The 12,942-nt window shown below is 40.9% G+C and overlaps 1 protein-coding gene across 1 annotated transcript; it reads right to left on the minus strand.

Annotated features, from left to right (window-relative positions):
* Positions 1–863: 863 nt before the first annotated feature.
* On the minus strand, positions 864–9,272 carry SMIM23 (small integral membrane protein 23). The gene is made up of 4 exons (XM_008572373.1): positions 9,153–9,272; positions 1,590–1,641; positions 1,319–1,386; positions 864–1,076 (listed from the first exon to the last, which is right to left on the minus strand). Exons 1-4 carry the CDS (start codon positions 9,270–9,272, stop codon positions 864–866), a joined length of 453 nt encoding a protein of 150 aa, XP_008570595.1.
* Between the last annotated feature and the right edge of the window lie 3,670 nt (positions 9,273–12,942).

Here is a 12,942-nt window from a genome sequence, read left to right on the forward strand (position 1 = left end):
CCCACATATGAACTTTGGGGCAATACTAGCATTCAGACCACAGAAGAATGCTTCCACACTCTCTTTTATAGCTACATGGTAGTTCATTGTCTGGATGTACCATAAGTTATTTAACTAGAGCCCTACTGATATCATTTGGGTTGCTTCCATGTTTTGGCTACTGTAAACAAAGCTCGAGTGAATAACCTTACACGTATATAATCTTACACATGTGCAAGGATAGCTGAAGGATAAATTCCTTGATGCAAATTGCTGGGTCAATGAGTCAATGCATTTATAAATTTGATAGCTATCACCCAATTGCCTTGCGGAGGGGTTTTAGTAATTTATGCTTCTACCAGCAGAGTTAGTGGGTTGAGTGCCTCATAATATCTATACATCAGAACCAGCATGTGCCTGCTGCATTCCAGGGAGGAGGGAAAAAGACTGTGAGAAAGGAAGAACTACGATATGTCAGACATACTCTCTGTGTTCACACTCTAGATAAACTCTGTTACTGCAGGAGACAAAGTGTATTTCCCAAACGAGAAAACTGAATCTCAGAGAGGTTAAGCAAATTTGCACAATGCCTCAGGTAAGTGAGTAGAAGAGTCCTAAACCCATGGCTGGCTCTGAAGCCTGTGCTGTTCCAGTGGGCCAAGTCATGGAGCCAGGGGAGGATATCTCAGCAGGGCTCTGCTGTCTTTCTGAGTCTGTTTCGATCAGTATTCGTGAACGTGAGCCACATTTGTTGTTTCCAAATTACTTTATTTTGTTGCCTGCCTCGAACTTCAAGTGTCAGAGCTCAGCCCTACTTAGAGGAGCCCCTGACAACCCCTCATCCCTCCCTCTTTGCCTCCTCCCCAGGTCCCAGTGCACACCCTTCACAAGTGATGTCTTTGGGTACAGCAGGGTCCCTCCAGGAGTGGCTCTCCCAGAAGAGCATCTAGCCACCATTCCAGGTCCTGCACTAGCTGCTCCAGCTCTCGCACCTCTTCCTCTAACTTCTCCAAGAAAACATGTAAGTTCTCCTTCAGCCATTTCCTGATGATCCTTATCGGATCTTCTGCAGGTTCACTGGTCTGATATTGAAGCCCCTGAAAGACACCAAAATTACGTCATGAGCTTTTTCATGTAGGATTCCATTGCTACTGGTTTCAAAAAGTTCCCTGGGCCTTTGCATATGCTGCTTGTTCTGCCTGGAGTACCCGTCCCCATGTCCACCTGGTCAGCTCCTACTTACGCTTCATGACCCAGCTCACCAATGACACTTCCTCTGGGAAGCCTCCCAGATTTTCTCACCTCAGTAGTTGCCTCAGTATCTTGCTGAATACGATACCTGGGAAGCCACAGGACTCTGGGGGTAGTTACAGTCTCTGATCCTTTCTGACACCTCCCAACTTCTTCCTGAAACAGGCACAAACACCACCTCTTAAGGCCAAGTGAATGGTAGTTGAAATAAACATGGTTGGTCATCCCAGTGGGATGAAGGGGGATGAGCAGGAGAATGCGGGCTGTGGAGGCCCCTTTGGCATGCAACCATCTCCAGGATACTCCCCCTGACTCACTGTGGACTCGGTTCCTCCTTTCTCAGATTCCAGAATGCTCACCTGATATCCCTGTGCCCAAGTACAGCACTAAGACCAGCAATGCCAACAGCATCTGGGGACAAGAAGAGGAGGGGAGAGGGGAATGGGAGGGTGAATTCCTGGACAGCAGAGCGTTCCCCGGCTTTCTTCACAGAGGGCCAGGCGTGGGGGTGCTATGAGATAGTTTTCAGAACTTAACTTTTTTTCTAGTATTTAAGTCACACTTGCTTACCACAAAATTCCCAAACATCGCAGATAACATAGCAACTTACATTTAATTTGTGTTTTCCCTCCTTTCTCCCTCCTGAGAAGTAAGGCCCACCTCTGCTTTCATTCCTTGCCTGACTTTTAAATATGTGGTTTTGATTGATCTTTAAAATCAGCCTTGTTGTGGTATAGTTTCCATACAATAAAATGCACACATTTAAAAAGCACAGTTTGATGAGTTTTGACAAATGTCTATATCTATGGACAATCACCCCAATCAAGATGCACAATATTCCCATCATCTTAGAAAGTTCCCTCATGTCCTTTTGTGATCAATTCTCTCCTTACTTCCACCCTGCCAGAGAGACCACTAATCTGCTTTCTGTCAATGCACTAGTTTTGACTGTTCCATAACTTCATATAAATAGAAGAACACGGTACATACACTTTTGTGTTTAGCTTCTGTTGCTTAACATAACATTTTTGAGATGGCTTCATGTTTCTGTGTGTTCAGTTTTATTGATGAGTACTTATATTGTGTATTTTATTGATGAGAATTTATATTATATGAAAATAGCACAATTAATTTCTTCACCTGGATGAACTTTTGGGTTGTTTCCAGTTTTGGGCTATTATGAATACTCATGTACAAAACTTCGAGTGGTCATATGTTCTGATTTCTCTTGGGTTAATATCCTGAAATGTGAATGCTGGGTCATATGGTAAGGGTATGTTTAATTTTATAAGAAACTGCCAAACTGTTTTCCAAGGTGTTTGTACCATTTTACATTCCTGCCAGCAATTCATGAGAGTTCTAGTTGCTCCACATCCTTGTCAACACTTGGTATTGTCAATCTTAATTTTAAGGATTCTACTGCTTGTGTAGTGACATGTCAATCTAGTTTTTACATGCATTTCCCCAATGATTAATGATGTTAAGCATCTTATCATGTGCTTATTGACCATTCATAATGCATAGATCTTTTTTGTGGTGTGTCTATTAAAATATTTTGCCTATTTTTATCGAACTATTTGTCTTCTTTTTCTTAAGTTGTAATAGTTCTTTATATATTCTGGAGATAAGTCCTCTGGAAGATATTAGCAATATTTTCTCCAAGTCAGTGGCTTGTCTTTTCATTTTCTTACCAGTGTCTTTTGAAAACTAAAAGCTTTCAGTTTTGATGAGGTTCAGTTCATCAAATTTTTCCCTTTTGTGGTTGTGCTTTTTGTGTGCAGTCTAGGAAATCTTGCCAACTTCAAGGTTGTGAAGATTCTCTACAGTTTACTTTTAGACATTTTATTGTTTTAGCTTTTACGTTTAGGTATATAATACATTTTGAATTAATTTTGGGGTGCTTCTGGTCAAGATGGTGGAATAGATGGTCCCCAGTTTCATTCTCTCATACATATCAACAAATTTGCAACTATAAAAAAGGAATGACAGCCAAGCTGGGGCTGCTAGAGCTCAGGGGAAGAGGAGGAGAGACCTACAGAGTGCATGAAGGCATGAGAAGCCATGATGAGAGAAAGAAAGAACTGCTCTGACTGTTTTGAATCCTGGCTGCTTCTAGGCTGGAGCTGCTGAGCGCACGGAGCAGGAGCTGGCAAAAGCCATGGCTGTGCCCTTTGGATGAAGTTGCTTGGAGGTGGCAGGGGAGAAGAGGGCCTTGGCGGCCCCCAGGCCGGGAAGACTGCTAATAGGGTTCCTGTGGACCCACATAGGACTGAGGAACCACAACAACTGAAAAAAAGGAGCCACTCAGAGGCTGGTGAGTTATCACAGGGGACCAGCACATGGGAAGTGTTTGGAGTGAGGGGGATGGGGGAGTTGGGCCCACTGGGAGAACACTGGGGCACAGCAAGGACAACTGATCTGTCCCCCAATCAGTGTAGGACCACTCAGAGGACACTGGTCAGGAATATAGAATTGCATGGGGTACAGTTTGCTGAAAAGACTCAGGCCCAGACCAGAGTTTCTGCACAACCCGGTTGTACCAGATCTCATGAAAGCCAGAAGTACCTATAAAGTAAACCATTAAAACCTGAGCTGCACAAAAAGCCTTCCCTAGGGAATCAGCAGCAGAGCAGCAATTTAGCTTAATCACAGAGCTCAAGTACAGTCCCCACAGGAAGTTTCCCCATTTTAGAAATTAGCAAAACCCAACAAATTAGTTCCGGCACAATGTTTAAGTGGTGGGAACAGCAAATAATCCAACACAGAACTGAAAGGAAAAACAAAGTACCCACAACCAGAGGCAAAGTTTGATATTAACTAGTAGAGGTCTCAATTCACCAAAGAACACCTATAACTCCTAGAAGGACCAGAAGTCCCCTGGGCTACCAAGCCTGAAAGCAGGGCAGGCTAGGGGCATGGTTGAGGCCCCAACACCTGCAACCAGTCCTGAGGGTGGGGGCTGATGGCCTCAGGTGCAGCCCCTGGACACACGCAACCACCCCAGTGATGACCACTGAGCTGCTGCAGGTAGCATCCCTCCCGAGCTGGGGTGGTGGGGAGTCAAGGGCCTTGGCCATGCCCCCCTGACACCCGCAACCAGCCCAGCAATGACCATGAGCTGCCACAGGAAGGGCTTCAGGTTCGTGAGCTGGGATGGTGGGTTGCGAGGGCTTTTGTCACACCCCTCTGACATCTGCACCCAGCCCAGCAAGGACCAAGCCACCACTGGAAGCTCCCTGGTCTCCCCTGTGGGAATGAAGAAGATGCCACAGGCCTCAGTCCTGCTCCTCCTCCTTCCTCCTTCTTCCATCCCATTTCCTTCCCCTTTCCCCCCTCCCTCCCAACTGCTCTGCAACAACATCATAGAATATAAAGAAATAATAATATTAATAATAAATAAATAAAATGAATTAATTTTTGTATATGATAAGAAATAGGAATTGATTTTTTTTTATGTAAATGTCCATTGTTCTAAAATTGTTTTAAAAGGCTAATTTTTTCCTTATTGAATTATATGGGTGTCTCTATCGAAAATATAGCCACCATATATTAATGTAGGTCTATTTCTAGATTCTATTCTGTTTTGTTGATCTATACATTTATCTTTACATCAATATTATATTAATCTATGTTAGTTTGCTATGGCTGCCATAACAGAATACTGCAAATTGGGTGACTTAAACAGCAGAAACTTATTTTCTCACAGTTCTTGAGGCTGGAAGTCCAAGGTGAAGGTACAGGCAGAGTGGTGTCTGATGAGGCCTCTATCCTTGGCTTGCAAATGGCCACCTTCTCACTGTGCCCTCACATGCCCTTTTCTCCATGTGTGCACATCCCTAGTGTCTCTTCCTCTTCTTATATCAGTACTAATGGGATTAGGACCCCACCTTTGTGACCTCATGTAATCTTAATTACCTCCTTAAAGGCCTTATTTCCAAATATAGTCACTTTGGGGGTTAAGGCTTCAGCGTATAAATTTTGAGGAACACAATTCTATTCATAAAGACTACATTGTTGCTATTCTATTCCATTGATTTCTATATCTGTCTGACATTATACCACATTATCTAGATTACTGTGGCTTTATATTAACTTCAAGTCAGATAGTGTAAGTTTTTCAACTTTGTTCTATTTCAAATTTGTTTTGGTTATTCTGTGTACTTTGTATTTTCATTCATTATTTAGAGTCATCTTTTTCAGTTTCTACAAAAAATCTGCTGGGATTTTGATTGGTGTTACATTGAACCTACAGTTCAATCTGGTAAGAAAGAATGTCTTAAAAAATATTGTATCTTGTAATCCATAAACACGACATAGTATATCTCTCTATTAGGTTTTCTTTAGTTTCTCTTAATGATGTTTTGTAGTTTTCAAGTGTAGAGGCCTTGCACATCATTCCAAAGTATGGTATAGTTTTTTCTGATGCTCTTATAAATAGTATTTTAAAATTTTCATTTCCCAATAGTTGCTGGTCTATAGAAATACAATTGAGTTTGTATCTTGTAACTTAAGTGATTCTAGTAGTTTTTTGGTAGAGTTTAGAATTTCATACATAGAAATTAGGTTTTCTATGAAGAAAATTTTATCTCATTCTCTCTAGTTTTTATCCTTAAAAAAGATATTAGCCTTTTTTTCCTTGCCTTATGTATTGACTAGAACCGCTAGTAAAATATCAAACAGACGTGGCAAAACTGAGCCTCCTCATCTTACCCCCTATCTCAGAGGGAAAAGTGTAATTTTTCACCATTAAGTGTGGTGTTAGTTATAGATTTTTTTCATTGTCATCCTTTATCAGATAGAAGTTTCCTTCTATTCCTGGTTTTCTGAGGACATTAATATGAATGAGTGTTAAATTAGTGAAATGCCTTTTCTGTGTCTGCTGAGAGATTAAATGAGTGTCTCCTTTTGTGGTAAATTGTGTTAATTGACTTTTGAATATTGAACCAACCTTGAGTTCCTTCAATTAGCTCCAAGTGTTCATGATGCACCAGCCTTTTTATGTAGTGCTGGATTTGATTTGCTACTATTTTGTTGAGATGTTTTGCATCCACGTTCATGAGAGATTGATTTAAATTTTTTTTCTGTATGTTTGTCAAGGTTTGGTATCAAGGTTATATTGCCTCCTTAAAACGAGTTGGTAAGAATTCCCCTTCTCCTCTGTTTTATGAAAGAATTTGTGTAAGGTTGGTATTTTTGTCTCAATGGCTGATAGAATTTTGATGAGAACTTTTTGAGCCTGTATTTCTTCTAGAGTCAATTTTGTAAGTTGTATTGTCCAGGAAGTTTCCTTATTTTACGTAAGTTAAATATATTGGCATCAAGTTGTTTCTAATATTACCTTAATATCTTTTTAATGCCTCTAGGACTGTTGTGATAGCCCTCTCTCATTTTTTTTTTTTTTTTGTCTTTTTCCGTGTCCGGCAACGGATCGCAACCCTCAGTGTCGCCCCCATACCGGACCAGGGACCAGCAACGGGATTGCAACCCTCGGTGCTGCTCCCGCGCCTCGCTCAGCCAGTGAGCGGGAACCGGTCTGTATGTGGGATCTGAACCCTCGGCGGGAGCGCCGCCGCGCTTCCCAAGCGGCGCACTGTAGCAGTGCGCCACCGGGCCGGCCCGTTCTCTCTCATTTTTGATATTGGTAATTTGTGTTTTTTCTCTCTCTTTTAAATTAGTGTATTTAATTTTATTTCATAAAATTGCCAATTTTATTAATCTCAAAGAAATCATTTATTAATTTTCTTTATTATTTGTTAGCTTTTTATTTCATTAATTTCTGACCATTTCTGTCCTTCTACCATTGAGCTTAATTCTTCTTTTTCTGCTCTCTAATGTGGAGACTTTGACAATTGCTTTTAAGATTTTCTTGTTTTCCGAATGTGTGTGTGTGTGTGTGTGTGCACATATTGTCTGACATTGAATTTTCCCCTAACTCACTAGATTTGAGCTGAGTCAGACTTAGTTTGCCTTAAAGAAATGATACATTTCTTGTTCACCTGAGTTTGTGATGCAAGAGTTAGAAAGCTGCTGTCCCCAACAAAGAAGATACAAGATTTGTATAACTTGCCTCCCCCAGATAGTTTTCTTTATATATATACTAGCAAATATATTATTATTATTATTAACTTAAAAAATAAAAATAAGGTACACAGTAACAACATGGTTGAGTCCCACAGACACAACGATGAGTCAAAGGAACCAGCTTCAAAGGTACACACAGTATGATTCTGTTTACATGAAATTCAAGAATGTACAAAACTCATCTATAATGATAAAAATCAGAATCATGGTTACCGGGGTGGTGTGCTAGCTGAGACGGGGCCCATAGGAGCCTTCTGGGGTATATGGAAATGTTCTATGGCTTTATCTGGGTAGTGATGGCCTCCAGTGTGTACACCCAATACAAAAGTCATTACACTGGACGCTTAAGATTAGGGCACTTTTAATTTTCTTAACAATGTTCCTTAGGAGACTTTTCATGGAAGACACACAGAACTGTCTTATTCTCTAAAATAACTGCTAACTATTCTGTGGTCTGGACGCTCTTCTATTTGTTTAATCTCTCTTCTAGCAACAGCTTTGCAGGTTGACTTCTTCCCCAGCATGTTTGGTAGAAAGCTTCCCCAGGTTTCTATTTTGTGCTGTAACAAGGCAAAGGAAGGAACGTAGACTAGGATTAAGTTTTAGTCCTTTTCCTTGTGCTGTCTGGGGGCCTGAGCTGAACACCTCTCTGAGCCTCAGTTTCTTCATCTACAAAATGAATTTTGAAATATGCTGAAAGTTCTTTTAAAAAGAAAAGATGGGCCTCTGTGATGGAATCAATTTGGGAAGTGCTGTGGTAAACAACGTTAAGTGGATTTCTTGGCTGTAGGATTTCTCAGTGTCTTCATTATGTGAACGAGCAGTGTAAATATCCCAAGAGGGGACAAGGTTTGCAGCATGCCCCAAACCACAGAACTCTTTTTATAGTTTTTCTGAAAGGGGAATTTTGGGGATTTGGTATTTGTGTAATGGTTTTTAGGAAAAACTGCAGCATGATGGAAACCCACCTGTCAAGGACCCCATCACGTGTTACGAGTTCCAGCACATGTACAGTAAATGAACGAGTGAACACATCTTTTGAAAACATATACAGATCAGTCATTCATTGCTCTGATTAAAAACCCTTCAACAGATTCTAACTATTCTCAGAATAAAATCCCACCCCATCCATCGTGTGCAAGGCCCAGCTGAACTTTGCAGCTTCCTTTTACATCCTCACTTCTGCACCCGGGAGGCAGTGGAGTACATGGTGCCCTTGCTCAGTGTTCTGCTATCAGATGGACCTGGTTTCAAAGGGCTCTGCAATCAGATGGATGTGGTTTCAAATCCTGACATGTCCTGGCTGTATGGGTTTCTTGCCTTTCTGAGTCTCAGTTTACCCATCTGTGTATGAGGTTGACAGCATCTGCCTCTCAGGAATGTTGTAAGTCAGGGAAGAGAGAGCGAGCAGAAGCACCAGGCTGGGCAGTGTTAATGTTTTCCATTTGGACAAAATCCCATGTGAAGTTAGAATTTCAGTCCTGAGAACGAATCTTCCAAGAGCTTTCCAATTCAGGTGTATTATTCTATTTATTTCAGTTTGTTCATTTATTCAACACCTATTATGCAATAAGCACTATTCTAGACACCAGGGGTATAGCAGGAAACTAAACAAAAATCCAGCCTTCCTGGAACATACCTTCTGTGCACTGTGTTGCGAACTACATAAGACAGTGTCGGTAATGGCTTTGGTGAGAAGTGCCTAAGCCCCTAAGCTGGGCTCCACCAGATTGGGCTCTGGGAGAGTGTGGTTCAAAGCCCATTCCTGACCTACAGTCTGTCTGCAGTGGCAAAGGGAGCCCAGGGGGGAGGAAAGCAGCGTGCACCTGGCTTAGCCTCACCTGCTTCTTGTCTTCACAGTGGCTGCCCCTTCTCTGTTCAAACAGCTCCACTGGCAAATTCTCAGCTGCCACCTGCTCAGCTGCCACCCGCCCCCTGCTGCCCACCTGTTGGATTGTCATGGCCTCAGGTCAGGCTGCCTGGGGGTAACAAGGTACCCCCACCCGATAGGCAGATGGGCATCCCTCCCCTCCCCCACCTCTGGTCACCAGGCATCCCTCCAGCACTGAGTTCTGATGTCACAGAAGGTGGGGGACAGCAAGGCCCCCATCTTCCCACCACTCTGATTTTTAGGTGCTTTCCTTGCATTTCCCCTATAATGCATAAAACAAAGACCTGGAAGAAATGCATCAAAGGATTACATTTCAGGTTGATGATTTTTCTGGTCTATTTTCTTCTATATGAGGGTACTTCAAAAAGTGCATGAAAAAATTCATATTATCTTTCAATTTTATTTTTCTATGCACCTTTTGAAGCACACTTCTATTTGCAAGCATTTAGTGAAAATGCTAATTTTAAAATACAAAAACAATAAAGGCTAGTTTTCATTGAAAAATTTATGGAGATCATTGTAGATTCACACACAATTCTAAGAAATAATACAGAGATCCTGTGTATCCCTTACTCAGTTTCCCCCAAGGTAACATCTTGCCTCACTGTAGTATGATATCACAATCAGGATATTAACATTGATACAATCCACCAACCTTATTCAGACTTCCCCAATTTTACTTGCACTCATCTGTGTATGCATGTTTAATTCTAAACAATTTTGTCACATGTGTAGTTTTGTGTACCTACCACTACAGTCAAGTGCAGGAGGGTTCCAAAACCAGAAGGAGGCTTTGTGATGCCCACTGCCTCCCCTGCCCCCAACCCTACTGTCCCTAACTCCTGGAAGTCTGTTCTCAATTTCTAAAATTTTGTCATTTCAAAATGTTATAAATAGAATCAGATAATATGTCACCTTTGGGGATTCACTTTTTTCTTTTTCTTTTCTTTTTTTTTAACATAGAATTAATGAACTTGGAGTTTCATCCAGGTTGCTGAATGCATTAGTAGTTCATTCCTTTTACTGCTGAATAGTATTTCATGATGTATATCCACCACCCTTTGTTTAAACATTCACTGGCTGAAGGACACATTCAAAACATATTAAAAAACTGGCTGTTTCCAGTTTGGTGCTCTTATAAATAGGCTGATATGAACATTCTTGTTCAGGTTATTGTGTAAACATATGTTTTCATTTCATGTAAACATAAGAGTGCAATTGCTGGGTCATATAGTAATTGCATGATACTTTTATTAAAAACTGTCAAAACTCTTTTCCGGAATGGCTGTGCTATTGTTCATCCCCGTTAGCAAATGAATGAGTGATTCTGTATCCTCACATTCTCACAAATTTTTGGTGTTTTCACTTTTTAAAAAAAATTTTAGCCATTTTGATAGGTACATGTGGTATCTCATCATGGTTTTAATGTGCATTCCCTGATAGCTAATGATGTCGAACATCTTTCCATGTGCTTATTTGCCATCTGTATGTCTTCAGTGAAATATCTGTTCATGCCTTTTGCCCATTTTCTAATTGGGTTGGTTTTTCTACAGTTGAGTTATTTTAATTTTTTAAATTTTTTGGTGGCTGGCCAGTATGGGGATTCGAACCCTTGACCTTGATGTTACAGCACCTGTTCTAGCCAACTGAGTTAACCGGCCAGTCTACGGATGAGTTTTGAGAGTTCTTTGTATATTCTAGATACTTGTCCGTTGGACATATGGTTTGCAAATATTTTTTTTCCCAGTCTGTAGCTTGTTTTTCATCCTATTCACATGGGCTTTTGCAGAAAAATAGTTTTATATTTTGATGGGGTCTAACTTACCATTTTTTCTTTTAAAAATTGTGCCTTTTGTGTCAAGTCTAAGAATTCTTCACCTAGTCCTAGATACTGAAGATTTTCTCCCATTTAAAAAAGAAAAGTTTTATAGTTTTGTACTTTATATTACAGTTCATGATCCATTTGAAATTAATTTTTTTACAAGGTGTGAGGTTTAGATCAAGGTTCATTTTTTTGCCTAGGGATGTCTAACTGCTCCAGCACCATTTGCTGAAAAGGCCATCCTACCTCCTTTGAATTAATTTTTCACCTTTGTCAAAAACCAATTGAGCATATTTGTGTGGGTCTATTTCTGGGTTCTCTATTCCGTTTCATTGATCTATGTGTCTATCCCTGCATCAGTACCACACTGTCCCGATTAGTGCAGCTATCTAGTCAGCCTCACTATAACGTAGAGTGATTTTTTTTCCACTTTCTTCTTTGCCAAGATTGTTTCAGCTCTTCAAGGGCCCTGGACTTTCCATGTAAACTTTAGAATAAGCTTATCTATGTCTACAAAAAACTTTGCTGCCTGGGATTGTGATAGGAATTGCATTAAACCTACAGATCACTTTGGGGAGAGCTGACATCATTACCACGTTGGGTGTTCCAGTCCATGGATACGGTATGCCTCTTCATTAATTTAATTTAATTTTTATTTTCACAGCTGGCCAGTATGGGAATCCGAACTCTTGTCCTTGGTGTTACAAGGCCTTGCTCTAATCAACTGAGTCCACCTGCCAGCACTCTTTAGGTCTTCCTTGTTTTCTTTTATCAGCATTTTGAAATTTTCAGCATCTAGATCTTATACATGTTTTGTTAAGTGTATCTCCAAATATTTCACTCTTTTGGACTTCTCTCATACTTTGAAAGCCCCAGTCTACTAAACAAATTTCATGTGTTAAGAAATCAGTAATTTCCCATACTTTATGAATTAATTTTCCTAAAGTTACACATACACAGCTTCTAGTTAGCACCCAGATAACTTATTGAGATCTATTACATACTAGGCATTTCACTAGGTTATTTTACTACATCTTGTCTAGGCTGTAATTCTGTAGGTAGTTGGGGACTGAATCTGTTTTAATAACTATTGTATTTCTAATGCTCATATGCAGCCTGTTATATAGTAAATGTTCAGTAAAAATATTTGTTGAAAGGATGAATAATGAGCAATCTCAAACTGTGGGCTCTGAGAGGCCATGAACTGTTTCTGGTGAATACATTTTTGTATTTAGAGTACTTGGCTCAGTAAATATTTGGTAAATGAGTAAAGCAGGTGGTATGATTTTTATTTTACCAGTGAAGAAGCTGAGGCTCAGGGTGGCTAAGGAAGTATATCAGGAGGAGTGGGTGTCATGTACTGAGTCCTTACTGTGCGCCGGACTCATGCTAACTAAGTGCTTTTCATACATGACCTCATTTAATCATAACCGCCCTGCAAGGCTGGTGCTGTTAGTATCTCAGTTGGGGAGGTGACTTACTCAGTGTCACACACCCTGCCTGAGTACAGGGCTATTTAACTCCAAAGGCTTTTAGTTTATCCCAAGCAGTTATATAATTTCAGCCCGAAGCAAAGAAAGCTGCCATTCTTATTACCCTTTGTGGCTTTTTTTGTGGGTAAGTAAATGTGGGATTTTCATGAAACTTTTTTTTTTTTCCTTTTTGTCTTTTTTCGTGACCAGCAACGGATCGCAACCCTCAGTGTCGCGCCCATACCGGACCGGGACCGGCAACGGGATCGCAACCCTCAGTGTCGCACCCGCACCTCGCTCAGCCAGTGAGCGGCCGGTCTGTATGTGGGATCCGAACCCTCGGCGGGAGCGCCACCACGCTCCCAAGTGGCGCACTGTAGCAGTGCGCCACCGGGCCGGCCCCATTCATGAAACTTTTTGAAATATCAAATGTAGCTACATTCCCT

This window comes from Galeopterus variegatus, unplaced genomic scaffold (assembly GCF_000696425.1).
Source record: "Galeopterus variegatus unplaced genomic scaffold, G_variegatus-3.0.2 Scaffold776, whole genome shotgun sequence".
NCBI classification, from domain to species: domain Eukaryota; kingdom Metazoa; phylum Chordata; class Mammalia; order Dermoptera; family Cynocephalidae; genus Galeopterus; species Galeopterus variegatus.

Coding starts and splice junctions, on each gene's coding strand:
- SMIM23 (XM_008572373.1), bottom strand. CDS start 9,272: ATGACAATCCAACAGGTGGGCAGCAGGGGGCGGGTGGCAGCTGAGCAG. Junction 1,642..9,152: donor ACTGTGAAGACAAGAAGCAG/GTGAGGCTAAGC, acceptor TCTTGTCCCCAG/ATGCTGTTGGCATTGCTGGT. Junction 1,077..1,318: donor AGAGTCCTGTGGCTTCCCAG/GTATCGTATTCA, acceptor GGTGTCTTTCAG/GGGCTTCAATATCAGACCAG.